General features: G+C 36.7%; 1 protein-coding gene across 1 annotated transcript in view; it reads left to right on the forward strand.

Moving 5' to 3' along the window:
• LOC136032743 (uncharacterized) overlaps positions 1–24,139 on the forward strand; it is a 165,307-nt gene that overhangs the window by 117,783 nt on the left and 23,385 nt on the right. Inside the window, exon 4 of the mRNA XM_065713077.1 lies at positions 4,336–4,558. Coding sequence (XP_065569149.1) covers positions 4,336–4,558 — 223 coding nt within the window. The remainder of the gene's footprint in view (positions 1–4,335; positions 4,559–24,139) is intronic.

Below are 24,139 nucleotides of genomic sequence, written 5' to 3' on the forward strand. Positions count from 1 at the left end.
GAAGTTCCCATTTCCTTCAAATCTTTATTTATGACATCTTCCCAACCCAGACAAGGACGACCTGCTTCCCGTGCAGCCCCAGACGGTTGGCCAAAAAGGACAATCTTCGGCAATCTGTCATCCTTCATCCGCAGAACGTGGCCTACCCATCTCAACCTTTCCTTCATTATAGCCTTAGAAAGCGGGATTGAACCACATTTTCGTACAACCTACTGTTTGAAATACAGTCAGTCAGCCGGGTACCCAGAACAATCTGTAGGCAATTTCTCTGGAAAACATCTGGTAATTTTTCATCTGCTTTTCGGAGCGCCCATGCTTCAGAGCCAGAGCCATGCTTCAAAGCCAAGCGCCAGGGCTTTTCCTCCTCAACGCCCCGCTCTTTACGCTAAAGTTTTTTATTATTTTAAAAAGTAGAGTTAAGAAAAAGAGTCAAACTTTAGCGTAAAGAGCGGGGCGTTGAGGAGGAAAAGCCCTTTTCATAAAAGGAGTAATTTCTGTTCGTTTTAAGTTTTAATGTCGCTCCTTACTTTTAGTTAAAAAAAACTTGTTTTCTTATTTAATTTCTGGACGTTTGAATTAATGCATGTTTTGATCTTGGCTCTCCACACATAAATAGTTAAAACGAAATTTACATATTAATTTTTGTTTTTGGATAAATGGCTTTCTCATAATTTTAATCGGAAGATTTTAAGGAAAAAAGGAGCGAGGGAGTAGGCCTAGTTGCCTTTTTTTTTTGATTGCTTAAAATGGCAACTACAACTTCTAATTTCTCACGAATGTTTTCATTAGTAAAAAATATACATAACTTACGAGTTAACTTACGTAAAGAGCTTCCATATTCGTATTTTTTACTGAGTATATGAGGGGGTTCACCCCCTCGTCAATACCTCGCTCTTTACACTAAAGCTTAAAGTTTGTCCCAATTCCTTAAGAATGACCCCTGAATCACAAAGGCCGTAGAATAAATAGTTGAAAATACTAATAATAATTTAGCGTAAAGAGCGTGGTATTTAGGAGGAGAAGAACCCCTCATATGCGTAATAATTTCTGTTCGTTTTAAGTTTTAGTGATGCTCCTTACTTTCAGTTGAAAAAACTTTTCATGTTTTTTCACCGTTTTTTTTTTTTTTGAATAATGCTAGAAAATCCTGCGCCCCCTTCATGGAAATTTTCTTACCCCATGACAAGTTCCTCGATGGAAAGATCCTCCCACGTAACCCCTCCAACAACTTCTCTCCCCCCAAACCAAAAAATCCCCCTGAAAACGTCTGTACACTTTCCAAATAGCCATTACTATGTAAACACAGGTCAAAGTTTGTAACTTGCAGCCCCTCCCACGGGGACCGTGGGGGAGTAAATCGTCCCCAAAGACATAGTTATTAGGTGTTTCGACTATGGTGAATAAAATGGCTATCTCACATTTTTGATATGGTGACTTTGGGGAAAAATGAGCGTGGGAGGGGGCCTAGGTGCCCTCCAATTGTTTGGTCACTTAAAAAGCGCACAAGAACTTTTAATTTCCGTTAGAATTAGCCCTCTCGCGACATTCTAGGACCACAGAGTCGATACGATCTCCCCTGGGAAAAAAAAACTACAAATAAACACGCATCCGTGATCTGTCTTCTGGCAAAAAATACGAAATTCCCCATTTTTGTAGATAGGAGCTTGAAACTTCTACAATAGGGTTCTCTGATACGCTGAATCTGATGGTGTGATTTTCGTTAAGATTGTATGACTGTTTGGGGGTGTCTCCTCTTATTTTCTGAAATGAGGCAAATTTTCTCAGGCTCGTAACTTTTGATGGGTAAGATTAATCTTGATGAAACGTATATATTTAAAATCAGCATTAAAATGCAATTCTTTTGATGTAACTATTGGTATCAAAATTCCATTTTTTAGAGTTCCGTTACTATTGAGCCGGGTCGCTCCTTACTACAGTTCGTTAAAACAAACTGTTTGATAGTGTGAATATCATTATAAAAAGCGCTAAGTCTTATTTTCTTTTTCAATGATTCCTTTTTCAGTCAGGAAATTATATTCACTGTATATCTATCTTCTCATTCTTCAATGAGTCCATTTCTCTCCTATTTGCAGATGTAAAGGGTGTATTTATTTTCACTTTTAAAAATTTCAAACAAGAGAATTTAATCTTGAATTGATAAATTTTAGGAAGTAAAAGCACCTTAGTTATCGGTGGAAAAAAATAACCTGAGCAAACGTGGTGAACAGGAAGCATAGAACATTTTTCAATTTTGCAATTAAGTAGACTCACATTTTTACTTGATGATGAAGTTTCAAAGGCAGTATATTTGCAAAAATTAATGTTAAACATATTATGGAATGTAATGGATCCCTATTTTTCTCTTTTTCCTTATGTTAAAAACGAGCATGGATTAATTTGAAATAAATATCTGCTCAAAGTAAAGAGCAAATTTGACACTTTAAACGAGCAACAGTTTTAAAGTTACTTAATAAACTATAGTTGTTTTTTTTTCAAACTATTGGATGGCAACTGCTCCCTTGCCCCTCCCCCCATAATTTATAACCTAATTTAACCTAACCTGTCACCATCAAACCTTGCCAAAAAACTAAAAAGTTGACTGGCAACGCTGACTAGATCCAAAGAGAAAACAAAAAGGTATTTGGACATTCACCGCTGAATGTCGGACATTCACGTAACTTGTCCATCTTTAACTCTCAAAAGTTACTGGGGTTTTTTCAGTTGTATCATTGACCAAAAGATACTTTGTAAAGCCCTTTCAAATCGGTCAGTTAACATCAAATATAATGAAAAACAAAACAAAATATCCAGATAAAACATTCATACAATATGACTTTGTGTGAAAGCACAAAACTAATATAAACATGTAAGTCCCTTATTTTTTGAGAAAATCCTTTACTTATGACGTCTCTGGCAAAACCTGAATGCTCAAAAGCACTACTTTTGAGAAAAGTAACTTCTTTTTATACCAAAATATATATCCAGTTGGGAAACGTTTTTTGTATATCATAAATTTGTGAAACGTGTCCCCTTTTTGCTCTTTTACATCCCAAATTTCTAAACTGTCTCATTTTTTACCCTTGTATGTCATTGATAGTTGGTAACCTTGCAACTATTACAGATCATGTCAAATAGTGATACTCACAACCTCTAACGTCATTTACGTCATTTAAACGCCAATGATAAGCAATCAAGCTGGTGGGACAAATAATCTTGTGGTGCTCGAACGCACTATTCAAGCCAGTAAAAAAACAAAAAGTGTTTTGAGTCCCAAGCTTTTTTTTATAAATACTCCATCAGTTTTTTTTTTGTTAATATTATGAGTCTGCGGGAATAGCGGGGGGGGGATTCTTCACTAAGCTCAGTCCAAATCAGCTACTTTGCTGCCACTTTTATTTTAATAGCCTGGCTGTATTTTAATTATACAACTCAATGTTATGATGTCACCTTCTAGCCAGAAGAAGCAGTGTCTAGCTACCTGATGATAAAGCACTTTTTAAAGCAAAAAATTCAATTTAAATTACCATTAAGAATTCACATTGTACATCCTCTGATTGCATCACCGTCTCGTAATTTATAGCCCAGGCCACCAAAAAGGCACTAATCAAGGAGAAATGCCATTTAAGGATAAGTGTCGACAATGTTCGGGCCCTAACTCTCAGGAAATTAGTGTATTGCCGACTTGCAACACTTGCGTGTTCCGCGTTTCTGGGCGCTTCTAATTCAAATCATTAAATATAATTGTTTTGTTTTTTGTTAATACCCCCCCACCCAAAAAAAATGTCCTGCGTACATGACTGGTTTTAGTAATAATAATAATAATAATATATTTAATCTTTACAATACCCCAAAACGAGGCTGGTTTGGGGTACCCCCTCCCCTTTCTACGTACATCCATGATGCATGAGACTCTAGGCAGGCATGACTTGCTAAAAGATAACAAACCGTGTATTGGTCCAATAGGAGAGGCACCCGCATAGGCAAATAAATAATAGGCAAACAAATAATAAAAACACTATAAATAGTAATATTCATATGCTCACAAACATTTAGATGGGGTACCGACGTATGTACAATCATAAAATACATTTAAATCCATTTTTCAGTACAAGTCCAACTTTCCAATATATTTGCCACTCTCCCAACGTACTATCCAATATATTTCCCAACTATCAAATATATTGGGAAATATATACTGGAAGAACCTCACCACAACTATTCCATTTTAATTCAAAAATCAACGAATTTTTAGTCTTACTAACAATATTTAGACTTGCAAACAGAGGAAAAAAATTGTTATGCCTTCAATACTAGAATGCTTCTATTCTTTTCTAGGAGAACGAATTGATTAATCCATGCCTTCGACCCCCTCCGAATCGAACCGTTTTTTCCGATACATCCTCGTCTCCTCCCTCCCGGTCTCATTCCTGTGGAGCTTTAGAAGAGGAGAAAAACACAACAGGTTCAAATGGCTCTATTTTCAATCTGATTTCAAGTTGGATGAATGGTAAACTGAAAGAGAAGGATCCGTCTCATAGATGTACCAAAGAGGATAAAGGTGAGAAGCTTCTTTTCTTTAATTTTCTGTTGTTAATTATTATTGCTACTTTTTATATTATTTTTATTATTTTACTATGAAAACATTGATAATAGCAAGGACTTCTATCTTATCACATCTGTTCCTCTATCATTGTTATTCAATCTTTGAAGATTCTTCTGATAAACAGCCTCACCTTTTGGTTTTTGGAAGGATCAATATTTAAAAGGAAGCTTCAGAAATATTTCGACTTCTTCCTGGCACTGTTGCAATCTACTGCTTTGACGAGAACTCGTTGCTGTACAAACCCATTTCCAGGGTTGCCAATTTAAGGGAGGCTAATTGCCCCATTATATTTTGAATACTCCATTCTTTTGATTTTTTTTAATCGAAAAATAACTAGTATGTCCCCATTGGTTTGGTATCTTCGCAAAAAAAAATAAAAATAAAAAATGAAAAATCTTTGCACCTCCCCTTTGCTTTTCCTTGAATTGGTGATACTGGCCACCTCAGTATCTTGGCTGTATTTTCAAAGGCTGTCACTTCTTGAGGGAGAACACCGTGCGACAGGTAGGTTTATTAATTTTATAATCGGTTTTTGAGTCGATCGTATTACATTTCACAGAAGAATTTCATTGGTTTTTATTAAGTTATGTTTAAATTTTATAAAGACATTCTTTGATGAAAAAGCAAAATGTGTTAAATTTAGAAGTATGCGCAAAAGCGTTAGATGGCGGAAGTAATTTTTTCAAGAAATTACCAACTTTTGTTGAGTGTGAAGAGGTTCTGCATGGCACTATGAGTGGACACCATATCGTGGAGAGTGGACAACCCCTTGGAGAGCCGGTAATTTCCACGGTTTGAATACATCTTGGTGTAGACTATATGTCTACAGGCATAAGAGGACTAGGCTTATTCCATACCCATCTCGTAGAAAGAATTTAAATATTTGAGCCCTGAAGTGTTTTTTTAGGCTGGGGTTACCTTTTTGAAAAAAAAAAACTCATTCAATAGTAACAAATGCATCCCTTTAAACTTTCTCTATCGTTTTATGAAGGTTGTTGGCATCAAGTGAAAATGGCTTTAATTTTACGTCATTCACTTTATTGCCAAAACGGGCTATAAAACAAACATACGCCAAAGCAAGCTTGAATACTATGTTTTCTCTTTACGGCGTTCTGACTGACGTCTGAAGATTAGACATGGCTTTTTTTGAACGCTATAATTAACTTCTAAAATTAGAATCTGTCATCTTCTGGATTTGAGATAGGGCTATTACTGTGGGTCAAATCTTCTATATTTATTTAATGATCAAGCATATGCGCCTCTTTTGAATTTTCTCCAAGTATGCATATGAAGAGGAATGGTCGTCCCTCCAAGAACATAATGTAATTGTCGTGACCATATCTCCTTGCTTTAAGAACACAGGCTTTCAGGAGAAGAAAAAAGGTTCCACTTCTTTTCTATGCAGATTTGGATAAGCAATGTAATTGAAATCTGGGAAGTTGTAATAAATTTGTCAGTATGAAGACTTATTTCTAGTTATTTGAGAATATGTACCTCATTCCACCCTTTTTCACACAAAAATAAAAAATTGTACACCCCACCGCTCTTCGTAGGTGAGGGATTACATTTGTGCGCTAATTTGTCTACCTTTTATTCGTTTCTGATGTACTTGAAAAGCTTTATTCCCGTTTTCATTTCTGTTATTTATATTTTATGGAAAAAGATAAAAAGGACAAGTAATACCACACCTCCTCCAAATGCATGGTACTAAGGTGTCCTAAAAAACGGAAACAGAGCTTGAAAAATTTAAATTTTGGTAGGTGTCCTAAAAAACGGAAACAGAGCTTGAAAAATTTAAATTTTGGTATTATGTGCGGCTGTGGATACCTTAGTGCCGTGCATTTGAAGCAGGGGTAGTGTCACTTCATATATTTGCTAATTGATCTACATTTTATTCGTTTTTAATATACTTGAACTTGATGGTCAAAAATTATGATTAAAACCACGGGCACCTTAGGTCCATGCATTTAGAGTAGGGCTGCTGTCACTTTTTTTTTTCAAAAAATATAAATAAGCCGAGGAGTCACATATGTTTTCTAATTGGTCTACCTTTTATTCGTTTCTAATATGCTTGAGGATAGGAAATTCTGATATGAAGAGCAGTCACGGGTACCTTCGTTCCTTGCATTTGAAGGAGGAATGGCATCACTTACTGTTTTCAAAAAATGTTAACAACATATTTTTCTGAAAACCAAGGAAAATATGATAAATATGTCAGTAAAAACGCTCATTTTCACTTGTTTCAGCATAAGCACCTTATTGCACCTGGTCATGGATAATTCTGGCCATAAAGCTCATTCTTGCGCGCTGGCAAGGGGTTCACAAATATGCTAATTTATCCATCTCTCATTCATTTCTGACATGTATTAGAGGATAGGAATTATTTATTTAATGAATAGGTGTGACTGTTTTACTTGAGTTTTTTTTCTAGCATGTATTTGAGGAAGGGATTGTCCATATTGCAACGGAATTTATGTAGACCTTATTCTCTCTAATGCCATATTTTTAAACCCTACTTGAAGTTTTCGTGCTGATTAGGGATGTTGGCACCTCTCCGCCACCTGGTGTATATCTCAGAACGTCAGGTGTGTCGTACATGTTCCGACACGCCTGGCGCAGTTCTGCCAGGCTTGGCACATTCCCCGTAACGCTTGGCACAGTTTCGCCACATTTGGGATATTTTCACCGGGATTCGGCGTCTCCCCTGCAGAAAACTCCCCCAGAACATCTCCCTTCCGCAGAAAATTCCTCCCCGCATAATCCCCCCATGGAAAATTCCCCCACACGCGAAATTTAGCAGCCAAAGAGAAAATACAAAATATGTACCTCATAAAGTCGATCAGATGGCATTAAAACAGGGGCTGGTTGGTCTCAAATCCCTTTTGACTTATAAAAAAGGACTAGAACTCTATATCTGATCAAAAGAACAGCATCCGAAGTTCCTACGACTGTGAGGCGGAGGAAAAATTTAGTCAACATCAAAAATTTTGACTCAATGTTAAATCTTATCCCAAATTTTACTTACAATCCAATATTTGAATTCTCAAGCAGAAAATTTGAAAAGCGGGAAGTTATCAACCAATTTACAATTATTGGTATATGCTTTTTAACAGCAAGAAATCGGGGTTTATTCGGCTGGTAGCCCAGATCAAATCTTAGTTAAGTCTTGGCAGAATTTGATAAGCGGTCAGGAGTTACATTAAAAAAAAATCATTTGAAATTATGGAGTAACATTAAAACTTAAACAAAAAGAAATTATTCCATATATGAGGGGTTATCCCCTGTTCAAGACCTCACTCTTTATGCTAAAGTTGGACATATTGTCACAATTCTTTAAAAAACGGCTTCTGAAACACAAGTGTCGTTGAAATGGAATAATACTTTTTTTTTGAAGACACTGCTCTCGGTAGCAACTGGTTGAAAACCAGGCTAAATCTTAAAAAGAATACCGAAATTTTTTATATTCAAATGAATGGGCCCCCTCCAAAGCTTATACGACCACCCTTCCCATAAAATCCTTATATCTTAACAATGGGCAACTTGCATAGCTTATAGACTTTGCATCGGGGGGGGGGCGATTTGTCAAAACTGGAGGCATGGTTATTTGAACTCTGGGCTATTTTGAACCAAATACCTATCTCAAAATTTTGATCGGATGCCTTTGGTGAATAAACTATGTGGGAGTGGCTTGTTGCCCTCCAATTATTTTTTGCTATTAAATAGGGCACTATAACTTTTAATTTGCAATCGAATGAGCTCCCTCCAAAGTTTTTATAACCATCCCTTCCGTAAGAAGGGCCTCTGGGAAAAAAGAATTGCCTTTGACTTAAACAGACAGGTAGAACTTTCAATTTCCCTTCCGATGAACATCCAACATTATCCAGGGGAAAAATATGTTTAATTATCCGGGGGGACGCCTAGACACACTTTCAAACACTTGGCCCGCACTACCTGATATACGTGATTTCGGAAAGTCTGCGAACCTTCGTGTTAGCTTTAACAACGACTTTTTTTGCATTCATTTTTTTTTTTTTTTTTCAATTTCTTTATTGATGAATATCGAAAGGGAATACTATTATAGCAAAGTCTGGCGAATTTGTTTCTGGTTAAATTCTATCGTTGGTCTGTTGATTATCAATCCTTTTTTATGTGGAATTATGTTCTTCATTTCTATGTAGCTAACTTATCACGGAATATTTCATATGTTTCAGTTACTGAGCATGTACTTTCTATTTCGCTTGTGTTAGAACCTGCCAACAAAAAGTGAAAAACAAGTTATCTAAAAACTGCTTTTTCTATATATACATTTATAAAAATGGAAGAAAATAACCACTTTTCTTTTAGTTCACTAATAAGATACAGGAAAAATCATATAAAAAATTATTGTAATAAAACTCAAATTTTTTTATACTTTCAATACTGCCCTAATTTATCATCTGCTAAGCAATACATTATAATGTAAGCTATGTATAGGGTTTGGAATATTTTGTCCTCTGTTCTGTAGTATTTTATGCGCGTTTTTTTTTCCTTTTTTTTTGTACGCAAAATTGTAGTTTTCCTTTTGTTGGGTGTCATCAAGCTGACTATCATCATGGGGGGGGGGGGGGCAAGGGCTCCATACCAATGCCAAGAATTTTACATTGTTCTTGCTTAAAGAATTTAGTCTTCGAAAATTTTGTAGTATTGTATTAACCTTCGAATTTATGTTAAGAATGTTGAACAGGAACCTGCAACTAATTCAAAAATCGTATATGGATAAAGCTTTAAGAATTCGACCAATGGCAGGCTTTGAATGATGCTAAAAAGATCTAGAAAAAACTGATCTACAGAAAACTTAGCCCCCATGAAACCTACCCCAAGGAAAATTAGGACGAGAAAGCTTGCCTCCAAGAATAAGTAATTCCAGGAAAAGCTGGCTATAAAGGATAACAACCCTGGAATAGTTGTCGTACAAAATACCCAAAGGTAACTCGCCTTCCTAAAACGGAATTGGGAAGAGAAATCACAGATATACCCTCGAATTTACCTTGGCTTTTTTAAGTCCCTCCACACACTAGGGTTGGCAGGTTGGGTCTTAGGTCCTCGCCTGACGTAACCGTAATTCCATTCCAATTCCAGTTTTGGCTTTTTATTTTCTTAGTTTTCTTATAAGTATACGTCATTACTTATATACGTCATTACATCATTAGTTTACTTATAAGTAGGTAACTAAGTCAAACGTCTAGCAAGTGACGTTATGTTTGACATAAGCAGTCACTCGGCAAATATAAACCTACTATGACAGGGGGGTGTGTGTTTCGTAGCGGTCGAGGGCTAAAAGTTTTAAAACAGCAAGAAATAACAGAGGATTTGACTGAAAATAAAATGATGGCGAAGTACTAGATATCTTGGAATGGGGGAGGGGGATCCCAACCTAAATACGTGCCTCGGAAATTTTGACTGCATGAATTACGTGTATTTTATTATGAACATTACTTATTCAGAAAAAAGGCATATATTTTTCAAATGGCTTTAAAGCGGATGTTCGCTTGTCAAATTTGACGCAACAATGCAGATTTGTAGTTGAAGAGATTTATGACTTTGGAAATTATAATAGCGAGTGAGGCTAAGTTATATGCACATTTGCATGATTTACTTATTGTCTTATTACCTGTAAATTTTTTTAATGCCTGGGTATGGTGGAACCACAAAGCATGTCATTAATGCTGTTATGGAGGTTCCTTTTAGGCCCGTCTGATTTACCGGTAGATATGTCCTCCAAATGTCATGATCTTTTGAACTTTTTTGCCTGAGGAAAAAATAGGCAACAAGTCTTAACAGAATTTGAAGCTTCTTTAAGTACATGCTCAGGGTTGCCACAATAGCACTAAAGTGTCATTTCAACCCAATTTTAGCACTATTGCAGTCAATTCTTTGACTATAGCACGAAAAATCGCTGTGTAGCACGCAAATTTGGGCAATTGTAGCACTTTAGGAACTGACCGTGGTGGCAACCCTGGCTGAATGACTTCTTGACAAGGCTCGTTTAAGTTACTTGTTTCAATTAAGCCCCCAGAACTCAATTCCCGGGTCAGATTTGATATTCGGTTAATCAAAAGTGCGGCACATGCCATTTTGGTCGAAAATGAGTTATGTATGTGTCATGAATAAACAAAGCACGAGGAATCGAATGGTGCAGTTAGAATTGACCTGTTTTGTACCGTTACGAAGATAAAAAGAGACATAAACCTCTAAGTGGCATGCATTATTTTTATCAGGTCTTGTCGCAATTCAGAATGATATAAGAGGATTATCGGTACTTGTGTCTTATAGCCACCACACTCAAGATCTTGTATCGCGTAAATGAGACAATAACCGGTTTTCATGGTCTTTATGTTTAGCTTCACAATATTAGCTTCGATTCGGTGGGAAACTACATTGTAGCTATATTTTGATTACATATTTAGTTGGTATTTTTGTTAGGTTGGTTTAGGTTACGTATTTAATGCGGTCTGGACTATTTTCTTGTAGTTTTCATACTTTTGTTGATAAAGTATTATATTTTCATAATATTTTGTATTATTTTATTAGCATTAACCAAGTTTCACTTCTCGACAGAACTTCAATGTGGTGGCTATAAGACACAGGTACTGTATTATCTTATGGAGCTATAATACAGGGACTTGGAATTTGTTTCCTTTTTTGTCAAGGTTTTTAAACATTTTTAGTTTAAAAGTTCTCATTTTAATGTAAATATATATATACTGTAAATATATATAATATAATATAATATAATATAAATAATGTATATATATATATATATATATATATATATATATATATATATATATATATATATATATATATATATATATATATATATATATTTGGTGTCTGTGCTGAGAAACATTAATTTAATTGAACTCCACTGTCTTGCGAAAATGTTGTCTATTGTTTCTAAGTTTATTTGTTTGTCAGATGAATGCATTATGAACCGGGGGTATTTGTGTCAATTTGAGAGCCAGGTGTTGCAAACAACTTCAACCATTCTAGACCTAGAAATGATTAGTGTTGTATGATTAAGCTATTGGCAGTGGCTTTGCCGAAGTACCGAGGTTCAGGTTTTTATGGCACTTGGTATTAACCAAGTGAAATATAGCAATCGCCAATTCTGTCGGTCTGTCGGTCCCGGTTTTGCTACTTTAGGCACTTCCAGGTAAGCTAGGACGATGAAATTTGGCAAGCGTATCAGGGACCGGACCAGATTAAAATAGAAATAGTCGTTTTCCCGATTTGACCATCTGGGGGGAGTGGGGGGGGGGCGGTTAATTCGGAAAAAATAGAAAAAATGAAGTATTTTAACTTATGAGCGGGTGATGGGATCTTAATGAAATTTGATGTTTGGAATGATATTGTGTCTCAGAGCTCTTATTTTAAATCCCGACCGGATCTGATGACAGTGGGGGGAGTTGAAGGGGGGAAACCTAAAATCTTGGAAAAGACTTGGAGTGGAGGGTTCGGGATGAAACTTGATGGAAAAAATAAGCACAAGTCCCAGATACATGATTGATATAATCGGAACGGATCCGCTCTCTTTGGGGTAGCTAGGGGGGGGGGTAATTCTGAAAAATTAGAAAAAATGAGGTATTTTTAACTTACGAACGGGTGATCGGATCTCAATGAAATTTGATGTTTAGAAGGATATCGTGTCTTAAAGCTCTTATTTTAAATCCCGACCGGATCTGGTGACACTGGGGGGGGATTTGGGAGGGGTAAACCTAAAACTTGGAAAACACTTAGAGTGGAGGGATCGGGATGAAACTTGGTGGGAAAAATAAACACAAGTCCTAGATACATGATTGACATAAACGGAACGGATCCGCTCTCTTTGGGGTAGTTGGGGGGGGGTTATTTCTGAAAAATTAAAAAAATGAGGTATTTTTAACTTACGAACGGGTGATCGGATCTCAATTAAATTTGATATTTAGAAGGATATCGTGTCTCAGAGCTCTTATTTTAAATCACGACCGGATCTGGTGACATTTGGGGGGAGTTGGGAGGGGGAAACCTAAAACCTTGGAAAACACTTAGAGTGGAGGGATCGGGATGAACCTTGGTGGGAAAAATAAGCACAAGTCCTAGATACATGATTGACATAACCGGAACGGACCCGCTCTCTTTGGGGTAGTTGGGGGAGGGGTCAATTCTGAAAAATTAGAAAAAATGAGGTATTTTTAACTTACGAACGGGTGATCGGATCTCAATGAAATTTGATATTTAGAAGGATATCGTGTCTCAAAGCTCTTATTTTAAATCCTGACCGGATCTGGTGACATTGGTGGAAGTTCGGGGTGAAGGAACCTAAAATCATGGAAAACGCTTAGATTGGAGGGATCGGGATGAAACTTGCTAGGAAAAATAAGCAGAAGTCTTACATACGTGATCTAAATAATTGGAACGGATCCGCTCTATTGGGGGGGGGGTTGATTCTGAAAAATAAGAAAAAATTACGTATTCTTAACTTACGAAGGAGTGATCGGATCTTCATGAAACTTCATATTTTGAAGATCCTTGTAACTCAGATCTCTTATTTTAAATCTCAACCGGATCAAGCGTAATTGGGGGGGGGGCAGTCGGGGGGACCGGAAATCTTAGAAAATACTTAAATTGGTGAGATCAGAATGAAACTGGATGGGAAGAATAGAAACCTGTCGGTGGATAGTATAAACAAATGTCCTTGATACGTGATTGACAGAATCGTAGTGGATTCGCTCTCTTTGGAGGAGTTGGGGGGGAGGGGTTCAGTGATTTGGCGACTTTGGTGCTTCTCGACGTGCTAGGACGATGAAAATTGGTAGGCGTGTCAGGCGGCTGCACAATTTGACTTGATAAAGTCGTTTTCCCAGATTCGACCATCTGGGGGGCTAAAGGGAGAGGAAAAATTAGAAAAAATTAGGTATTTATAACTTACGAGTGGGTGATCGGATCTTAATGAATTTTGATATTTAGAAGGACATCGTGACTCAGAGCTGTTATTTTAAATCCTGACCGGTATTAAGCCTCTTATTTCCTTTTTAAATAAATCTATTGATTCATAGAATTTTGTTAGAGCGCATATCATCTGATCTCTTGGCTCTTAGCTCTTCTCGCCTCGTCACAAGTGCCATGCTCTTAGCTCTTGTTTAATTCTAATTAATAAATTTTTATTCTAAAATTCTAAATTGTTCTATCTGGCCATTAAACACTAAGAATTTTCTTTATACCTAGGGGTGGGTTTAGAGACTAGAGGCTAATTTTAGGTGCATGTGCCCTCCAGAAGGTTGAAAATTGGGCTAGTTAAGGGAACGGAGGAGTAAAAAGTAGGGAAGGCAAAACCAAAGTCGATTGTACCCCCTCCAAGCATTGTCTGTAACCGCTCCTGTTCGTACATACCTACCCTCTCCTACATTTCCAATGGCAGTGAGCCGTGTTTTTTGCTCCTGTTCCTGATACATGTTTCAATAAAATTTCAGTTTTGATAATTTTATATTGGCATAATGTTATTCTTGGAGTATACATCAATCTTCAGACGGAACCAAGTAAAATTTAAAATTCTGTCTTAACTCTCTTTCTTCAGTACCAAGGGCAGCGAAAAATGAAATCAATTTATTTGAATTAAGTTGAAACTTATACAACCATATATGCCTTAAAAAAAGAAAAATCGAGAATTGTATTTTTACTAAAAAAAAAAGACTTCCATGTGGATCTTTGCAGTTTGTGGTAGCTACAGGTGAAAAATCAATACAAAATATGCTACTGCCACCATGGCACCAACAGCTTAAAAAGGTGTAGATACCTTTTTCTGAGGATGTAGCTGTTTTCGGGAGTGAGCAGATCGTAAATTTTGAGATTTTTATGGACAAAAAGCTTTGTCAAATTTAATTAATTAGTTTTCCGTATTTATTTTCCCGGTTCAACGTGTCAACATTGACGAAAGTATGTTACTGCCCTGAAAACTTCACAATTTTGATACAACCAAACGAAAAATTTATAATCGTGTTTTAGCCAGTACACACTCGAGAAGTGAAGCTAGGTTAATCCTAATGAAAAATAACCTTCATATAACATTTAGTTTGTATAATAATATAATTTGGGCTATATATTTGCACGTAAGGGGGGCTATTTATTTGCACATAAAGTATTTGGACAGTGCCCCTAACCTAACCCCCCTAATGTGCAAATATATAGTCTAAATTATACAATTCCAATCCATTGTATCGCCAGTCACTTGTCTTTGAAAAGAAACCGGTTATCTGAGATGTGACCTAAGTAATTCTTGAGTGTGTACTGTCTAATGCACAAATACCGAAAAATTTTGTAAAATTACAGTTATCAAGCATGACTAGACCTAAGATGGGCCCAGGAACATTGACCCTAGGAACTGGGGGAGGGGCAGCTGCCTCCCCCCAGTTCTTCTGACATTAAATTTATTTTGTCTTGTATACCTTGGTTTACCTGGATATGCCCCCCCCCCCCAGATTATGAAGCCAAATTTCAAAACCACCCAGGAAGCAAAAAAAAATGTTCATATTTCGATATCTTCGGCACTTCGAAAACACTACATAAATCGCTGGACCCATGTGCATGGGGTGAGGAGCTCCCTGGAATCTCCGAAGCCATATTTATTCGTAAAATTCCTCTTTTTCAGTAAGTCCATGCATGGTTATCAAAGCATAGCCCAAAAAACGAATACTAATCGTCGGTTCATAAACAGTTGTCACTGGGTGGTTGTTTGCTCACAGGCTTCATAATTTTTGGACATGGAGCAATGAACTCAAAAAAAGAGTTTGCCTGTTATTGGCATCTAGCTGTTGTACAAAGCCGTATTTCTTAGCAAGGTCATAGCTGCCACATATCACTCGTGTCCAATTTTTTTGCTCATTAGGATTCTGAAAACTAATGTCAGTTGGGCGTGAACACTTTCTATATTGTTTGGGTGATTTTGTTGTTTTTTTTGCTCATCCTGAAACCCAATTACGTATGCTTATAATGTCAGTTGGTTCTACCAACTTTGATGAGTTATATTCCGTTTTAACCTTTAATTGCAGTACCTTTCTCCGTACCAGAACATGTAAAACAGTTATTCTTTATTCGTTCCTTCTGAGCTTGTCATTTTTTGTCTGTGACAGTAGCAGTAAATCATTGAAACTGTAGCGAAGTGGTAATTTAGTCAGTGATGCTATTTTCTTATGCACAAAAAACTAATTGCGACTTAACGATCGTTCTTTATAATATTTTACCATTAATTGCAGTGCATATAATGACCAGGAAACATACGCTGAGACTAGATTTTTATTCTGTTTAGTGGTGCATGAACTTCCCTCGTATCGTTATCTTTTTTCTCCTACTTTTTTCCGGCTTAACGAAAGTTCTTAAATTAGGCACCGCCTCTTACTTTGTGGTTTTCGCTTTTCTTTAGATTTTTTCCATTGGTTCTTTTCTGTCGTCTAATTTCACTGTTATTCCGCTTTATTCTAATAATGTTCAATGACCATTCTGGCCTCTCTTACACCCGAGACAAAATCATGATCAACATCTCCCCTCCCCCTGTCTCTCAAAAATATTTTCGCCAAATTTTTACAAATGTTTGCATTTACTAGCAAAATTTTCCATTTATTTCAATCTGACTTTTCTTACTTTATAGCCCAGTGGCGTAATTTTTTTTTTAATCCCGGGGGGGGGAGAATTTAACCAAATCAAGTGAAATTATAGTGAAAGCTGGCCCGTTGCTGTGTATGCTCGAATTATGCAGGCTCAAAAACAATAAATAATAGGGATACAAACAATAAACAGAATTGAAGTATGAGTTTTGAAGGACGATTCCCTTACAGTACATTTTTGAATAGTTGTAAAGTTTTCTCAGAGGCCTTTCAGTTTTCAGGAAGTTTCGTTTCTTTATTTAGAGCAGCAGTTCACAACCGCCGAGGTTACATAGTGCAGCTCTTAACCTAACCTCTGGTCTGTAATGATATACGATCTATGACGAAATATAAAAGAAAACTGAAAAATAAGGAACATGGGTGCACATAATTCCAAGCCTTAAGGAGGATTAAGGGATTTTTTTTAAAGAGAGGTGTCTTGTGGATCGCCCTGCCCACCCTGTGCGCAGGTGTGGAATAGAAATACTGGTGATTCAGCACCGGCTTGAACGGAATTGTAAACTATTAATGCCATTGACATTTCAGTGCTGTCCAACACACCTAAAGCCATATAAAATAAAGTGTAGTTTCTCAAAAGTTTTAATTCGAGTTACCGGAAGTTACCCTATCTATGTATAAGATTCGTAACTTTGATTAGCCCTACTGACTGTATATACAATGAGAAACACTCCTCTTGCTTCGTGCTCCGGGTACCCGCTGTATAACTTCCCATGCGATTGTTTTCAAAGCTGATGATCAGTGATTGGTTGGTGTTTCGGATACTTACCAGTTATATATGTAGATTTGAGATAGTGGCGTCACCTTCTTCTGATACGTTTGCAAACGCTAGAGCTGAGGAAACTCGCGGGAGGAAACGCCGAAGCTTTATCATGGGTTTATTAGGTACTAGTTCCAGCGAGACTGCAGCGCTATCCAGTAGAACTAAAATAATATAGTAGAGCTTTAATCTTTTTGTTTTAGTTTGTTTAATTTGGATTTTACTCGGAGTTTATTTGGATTTAACTTAAAATTCTAAACTTCTATAAAATAGTAATGGCTAGATTAGTATCACCGAAAATGTACCTACTGTCCCTTTTTTGACAAAAGTAGGTTTTTATCTTCGGAATAATGTAAATCTAAATTAAAAAATGGCAAATATAATAACTATGGATATTATATTTATTTAATTTTGTTAACCGTACGCTTTGTATGTTAATTTTTACTAAGGATTTTGATGGGTAACGCTGGATGATGATTTTCTCATTAAGACTTTTAACTTGAAAAAACTTTTTCCTATTGTTTCCTAGTTTTTCCTATTTTTTCATTGTTTCTTTTTAAATAACGCTAGAAAATTTTGCACCCCCTTCATGAAATTTCTCTTCCCCCGTGACAAATTCTCCCAAGGAAAGATCTTTCTACGTAGCAAAACTTATTCAAATAAATAATAATTCAAAACTAGCTTTAATCTGTTTTGATTTTAGTTTGTTTAATTTGGATTTAACTCAGTGTTTATTTGGATTTCACTTATAATTCTCTCAAAGTTGGCATACTTTTCGTTTTAAATTTTTCCTTTTACTATAAAATAGTAATGGCTAGATTAGTAGCCTATCAACGAAAATGCACCTAGGCTCTTTTTTGACAAAAGTAGGTTTTTATCTTCGGCATAATGTAATTCCAAATTTAAAAAAGACAAATATAATAACTATGAATAGTATATCTATTTAATTTTGGTAACGGTACGCTTTGTATGTTAACGTTTAGCAATGATTTTGATGGGCAACGCTGGATGATGATTTTTTCATTACACTAAAGGCCATCGATGTAGGCTATTCCAGACGAAGAGCCTAAGAAGGATCGAAGGTCTAAGATGGTTTGATTTCATGAGTAATGAGAAGCTGCTGCAGCTCACCAAGCAGTCCCGGTTTTCTTTCCAAGCAGATGAACGTACCTTACGATGGTTCGGACACCTACTTCCAATGCCCCTGCAAATACCCGCAAAGATTATCTTTGACTTTGCCCTACTAAAGCCGGTTGGAAGCGACTCCGCGACCGACCGAAAAAGCGATGGTCCGGCAGCCTGTCCGAGTTCCTGACGATGGCAAAGATCAGACCAAGCTAAGAACAGACGCTCGCAATGGACCGAAGTGGATGGAGGAGGCAGGCGTCACTCTATGTCAAGCAGCGCCCGGCAGGAGACTTAAGTCAAGTCAAAGTCATTTTGATGGTAATGTTTATCATATACCATATGTATATATTGACAGAATTGCGGTTTATATTGACAGAAAACAAGATTGACGGTAAAAATCGTTATTGACAGTATATGAAAAACGGGTTTGGGTAGTATCAGCTTATGGGATGCCTACCCAATGCTGTGGGGTAAAGTAACGGGTCAGCTGATGATAGATTTTTGGGTATTGTCTATATGCGTAATCCGAAGACAGAACAGTGGACCCCATCCAGTGATGTCAACTCACGGAAATTATGTGGTGAGGGGAATATATTTCTCGAAATGTAAGGATGTCATTTTTTTCTTTTTTAATGAAAGCACCAGAAAAAGAGCCTTTTTTAATGTAAACACTCCCCGCGAGGAGCATTTTCTCGAATTATTGGACGGAGACAAGCAACCTACGGAGTAAATAACACTTCCTATTGATGCCCCTGGACCATCCCCTTTAGCCTCTTCTGTCCGTTTTAGAATAAGCTCTTACTTTAGAATCCGAGAGTATTTTTCTTTCAATGATGTCGATATTTAGCCCGAAATATTTCTGTAGATGTCGAATTGCGAATCACTGCAAATAATTTGGCCCAAAGAGCCATTTCTAGTGGGGGTCTTTTTTTTCTTCCTTCAATATAACTTTTGAGAATTTTACTGGGTGTATTTTGCTTTGATGCTTAGAGATAGCTACAAAAGCATAAAATATAATGCCAAACTTTCATTTTGTATTTTATTTTATTTTTTCTTGTCAATAATTATTCTCTCTGTCGCTCTGAAAATAAACGATAAGTTTTTGTATCTGAAATCACTCCACTCATGGCCACGCTCAGGCCACTTTTCTCTATGAATATGTCTTTTTTTATGCCTTTTCTCTATGCCTAATATTTTTTAGTCAGGATGATTCCAGGATTGAAAAATCCTTCTCATAAAAACGAAAAACCGTCTCTTTCTTGAAGTTGTCTGAATAGCTGACACACACCCCCCCCTCCCAGTCAAAAATTAAAAACGCAATTCCGTCGGTTATTTTGTTACTGTAAACGACTATTACGACTGTATTAATACGGCCTCTTCGGGCAATTTGTCAATGTTTTCAAGTTTTAGGGTTTGTATTCTGACATATTTTATATCGACGTATGCGGCGAACTCGGTTCTTTCAGACCTTTTTCAGCACCGGCGAATTACCTAAATGGCCCCAATAGACAGTGTGCCGAGGAAAACTGTATCTCCTTGGTTCTTTCTAGTTGTACCTCTATGTTTTAGAACACGTGATAGCTTAAAAAAATTAGTATTGTTTTCGTATCTTACGGGAATCTTTTATGCCAAAAAATAGGCAATGGGTTTTTTTCGATAACCGATATTTATATTTAGTACAAAAAATTGCTATCGAGTTTAAATTGTGAGCCACTACAAAGGTGGGAGAAATGAAAAGACTTGGAGCATAGCAAATGGCCAATATCACTCGTCAATGAATTTTAGCCGGTCGCAAATCAATGTTATTACCAACGAAATACCGATGTCTCTTTTCCTTTGACAGGGCATCACTTTCCGAGTCCTGTTTGGCATCGAAGTCAGACTGCACTGGCGTAACCGTCAAAGTGCCAATTCAATTGCATAAACAAGTTTGTAGTTCCAATGATCTATCTTTATTTTGGAACTACTGTTGAGTTCTTAAAGTTCATTTGAATGCGTAAGGTCAGCACCAAGACCGCCTGACATGGTACCTGTGGTTGCTGTGATATATATAAAGGATTTTCTGAAAACTTACATTTGCTAATTTACTTGCCTGAAAACATGTTCATTTTCTATATTTATTTGAGTGATAATGCCCTCTATATGTCATCACGCCCTTAGTAGATGGGAATATCCTGGCTGTTTGCGAATCTTGGCTTGTTTTGCATTTTCTGCCGGCTTGGTCTGCAATCGTTTTTGATCTGAATTGAAGTGCAGGTTCCTTTTAAAATTCGAAAGCCAAGCGAGACATAGGCCGATTGCCGCAATCTCAACTCTTCCTTTGGTTTAGCCTGCGGTTTGGCTTGCATTTTTGCCAACAAAAGAAATTCGAAGTAAATAGAGTGAACAAACGAGGAGATGCTCATTGGAAGTTCAGTCTAGGATCCTGGTGATACCTTGGTTTGTGTCTCCAGACATGCATTTTGTGCCTATAAGCATGTCTCGGATATTTCATGCATGACACTTTCTCAGTCCTGACATCTTGCTTATTCTCGACCACAGATAAACAGAGTTTACATATACACAATTTATGACTCGAAGCTATCCGTTCTTTATACTGGCTTAATATTTTTCACAAAAGAGCCAATCAGATTTTCAAAAGGCGGAGTTATTTGTCTCTTCAGGAATTGTGTTTCCTTCTCTATTTAGATTTGTCGCTCAGCATTAGTTAATCCGTCTCTAGTATTATGTAACCCGGTTTAAAAAGGTGAGGCTATTTTTCTCCCCAAGAATAAGGAATAATGAGATTGGCTTGCGAAATGCATTGCAGATATTAGTCAATAGAACTAAAATCAGCTTTGATACACGACATTATTGGAGATACAGCACATCACGTTCCTATAATTATGTCCAGGGCCGTTTAAAGGAGAGAGGAGGGTAATGGGGTCGCGGATAGGGGGGCGCTTTGATTCTTTTTTTCTTATATTTGAGTGGGAGGAGGGTGATGTATTTAATTTTGCCCCGGGCACCGACAACCCTAGGAACGGCTCGGAGCATGTCCCAAGTATTTCGTAGATGGTGCTTTCTCCAATTTTCATCCTCTGCCCGCATGAATGAACAAGCGTTATTTGATATCTACACCACAGTCAATATTATTTTTATTCCAACAAAAATTTGATAAAGTTACACACTATTTCATTTCCCCTGCTCATGTCTTGCTTAAATTAAATAAAAAAAAAACAAGTTTTTTAAATGAAAGTAAGGAGCGACATTAAAACTTAAAACGAACAGAAATTACTCCGTATATGAAAGGGGCTTTTCCTTCTCAACGCCTCGCTCTTTACGCTAAAGTTTGACTCTTTCTCTTAACTCTACGTTTTAAAACAGTAAAAAACTTTAGCGTAAAGAGCGGGGCGTTGAGAAGGAAAAGCCCCTTTCATATACGGAGTAATTTCTGTTCGTTTTAAGTTTTAATGTCGCTCCTTACTTTCATTTAAAAAACTTGTTTTTTTTATTTAATTTCTGAACGTTTTTGAATCAATGCATGTTTTGATTTTGGCTCTCCGCAGAGGAATAATTAAAACGAAATTTGTATATATTTTTTTTTTTTTGGCTAAATGGCTTTCTCATAATTTTGATCGAATGATTTTGAGAAAAAAGAACGGGGGAGGAAACCTAGTTGCCCTCTGATTTTCGGTTAATTAAAAAGGCAACTAGAACTTGTAATTTTTTTACGAATCTTTTTATAAGTAAAAGATATACGTAACTTATAAATTAGCTTACGTAAAGAACTTTTGTATTCTCATGTTTTTATTACATATATGAGGGGGTTCACCCCCTCGTCAGTACCTCGCTCTTTACACTAAAGCTTAAATTGTGTCCCAATTCATTAAGAATGACCCCTGAATCACAAAAGCCGCAGAATAAATAGTTGAAATTACTAAAAATACTTTAGTGTAAAGAGCGAGGTATTAGGAGGAGGTGAGCCCCTCATATAGGTAATAATTTCTGTTCGTTTTAAGTTTTAATGCTGCTGCTTACTTCCAGCTGAAAAAAAACTTTTTCATATTTTTTTTTCATTGTTTTTTTTAAGTAATGCTAGTAAATCCTGCGCTCCCTTCATGGAAATTTTCTTCCCCCATGACAAATTCCTCGATGGAAAGCTCCCCCAGCATATCCCCCTCTTCTCAACCCCTGCCTCCAACCAAAAAATTCTCCTGAAAACGCCTGTACACTTCCCAATAACCTTAACTATATGTAAGCACTGGTCAAAGTTTTTGAACTTGTAACCCCTCTCACGGGGACTGGGGGGGAGTAAGTCGTCCCCAAAGACATAATTATGAGGTTTTTCGACTACGCTGAATAAAATGGCTATCTCAGAATTTTGATCCGTTGACTTTGGGAAAATAATTAGCGTGGGAGGGGGCCTAGGTGCCCTCCAATTTTTGGTCACTTAAAAAGGGCACTAGAACTTTTCATTTCCGTTAGAATGAGCCCTCTCGCAATATTCTAGGACAACTGGTTCGATACGATCACCCCTGGAAAAAAAAAACAAATAAACACGCATCCATGATCTGCCTTCTGGCAAAAAATAAAAAATTCCACATTTTTGTAGATAGCAGCCTGAAACTTCTACAGTAGGGTTCTCTGATACGCTGAATCTGATGGTTTGATTTTCGTTAAGATTCTATGACTTTTAGGGGGTGTTTTCCCCTATTTTCTAAAATAACGCAAATTTTCTCAGGCTCGTAACTTTTGATGGGTGAGACTAAACTTGATGAAACTTATATATTTAAAATCAGCATTAAAATGCAATTCTTTTGATGTAGCTATTGGTACCAAATTTCCATTTTTTAGAGTTTTGGTTACTATTGAGCCGGGTCGCTCCTTACTACAGTTCGTTACCACGAACTGTTTGATACAAAATGTTTCTCAATCTTCATCCTTTACCTAAATGAATGAACGAGCATCTAACCCTTTGATTTAATCATTATGGTAAACATCATTTTTACTCCAAATAAAACTGGCTAAGGAAAAGTTTCTTGAATTTTCCACTTTCCTTGTTCATGTCTTGTTTGGATCCAAAGTTTTTCTCAATCTTCATCCTCTATATACATGAATGAGCTAGCGCCTAACCCTCTGATTTTCTTGCTACGGTAAATACTACTGTTATCCCAGCTAAAATTGACAATTTTTTTTTTTTAGATTTTCCACTTTCCTAGTTCATGTCTCACTTCGATAAAGGTGTTTCGCCTCCTTTGCTCTTTGCTTAAATGAATAAGCAGGTGTCTAACCCTTAATTTTCTCATTACAATAAACACCAGTTTTATTGGAACTGAAATTTGCTAAAAAATGTTCCATTGTCCTAGTTAACGTCTTGCTTTTGCACAAAGTATTTCACAATACCCATCATCTGTCTAAATGAATGAACAAGCATCTAACCCTTTGATTTAATCACTACGGTAAATACCAGTTTTATTCTAACTAAAATTGGCTATTTTTTTTTCCTAATTTCGTAGTTCATGTCTTGCTTAGATACAAAGTATTTCACAATATCTAAATGTCAGACGTTCAGATTTATAGGTGACTGAAGCTTGCCCTGCAGACATATTTTTTTTATGGAATATCTGATAGACAATGTCTGCGGGAATGACGTTTCATAGCGTAAATCAGATATCCAGGTAATCGATTGCTCAAAGAAATTTGATAGCCCATCCTGACTCTAGGTAGGATTATATTCCTATAATTTGTGCGCTTCGCTACAGATTCTTACATACAAAGAGAAAGGAGATAGGGGTGTTGTCTCTTCAAGATCTTTCCTGTGACATGTCAACCTCTTCTAAGTAAGATTGGGAAAAAATCAGTCTGGAACAGACTGCGTATCCATACTGCAGTCATATAGTCTATGAAGGAATATAAATGTGTTTCTATTTATTGTCCATTCACGATGAAATTTTACTAATGTTCAGCTAGGGCTAATTTAAGCCAATCAGA

Source organism: Artemia franciscana, chromosome 11 (genome assembly GCF_032884065.1).
Source record: "Artemia franciscana chromosome 11, ASM3288406v1, whole genome shotgun sequence".
NCBI lineage: Eukaryota > Metazoa > Arthropoda > Branchiopoda > Anostraca > Artemiidae > Artemia > Artemia franciscana.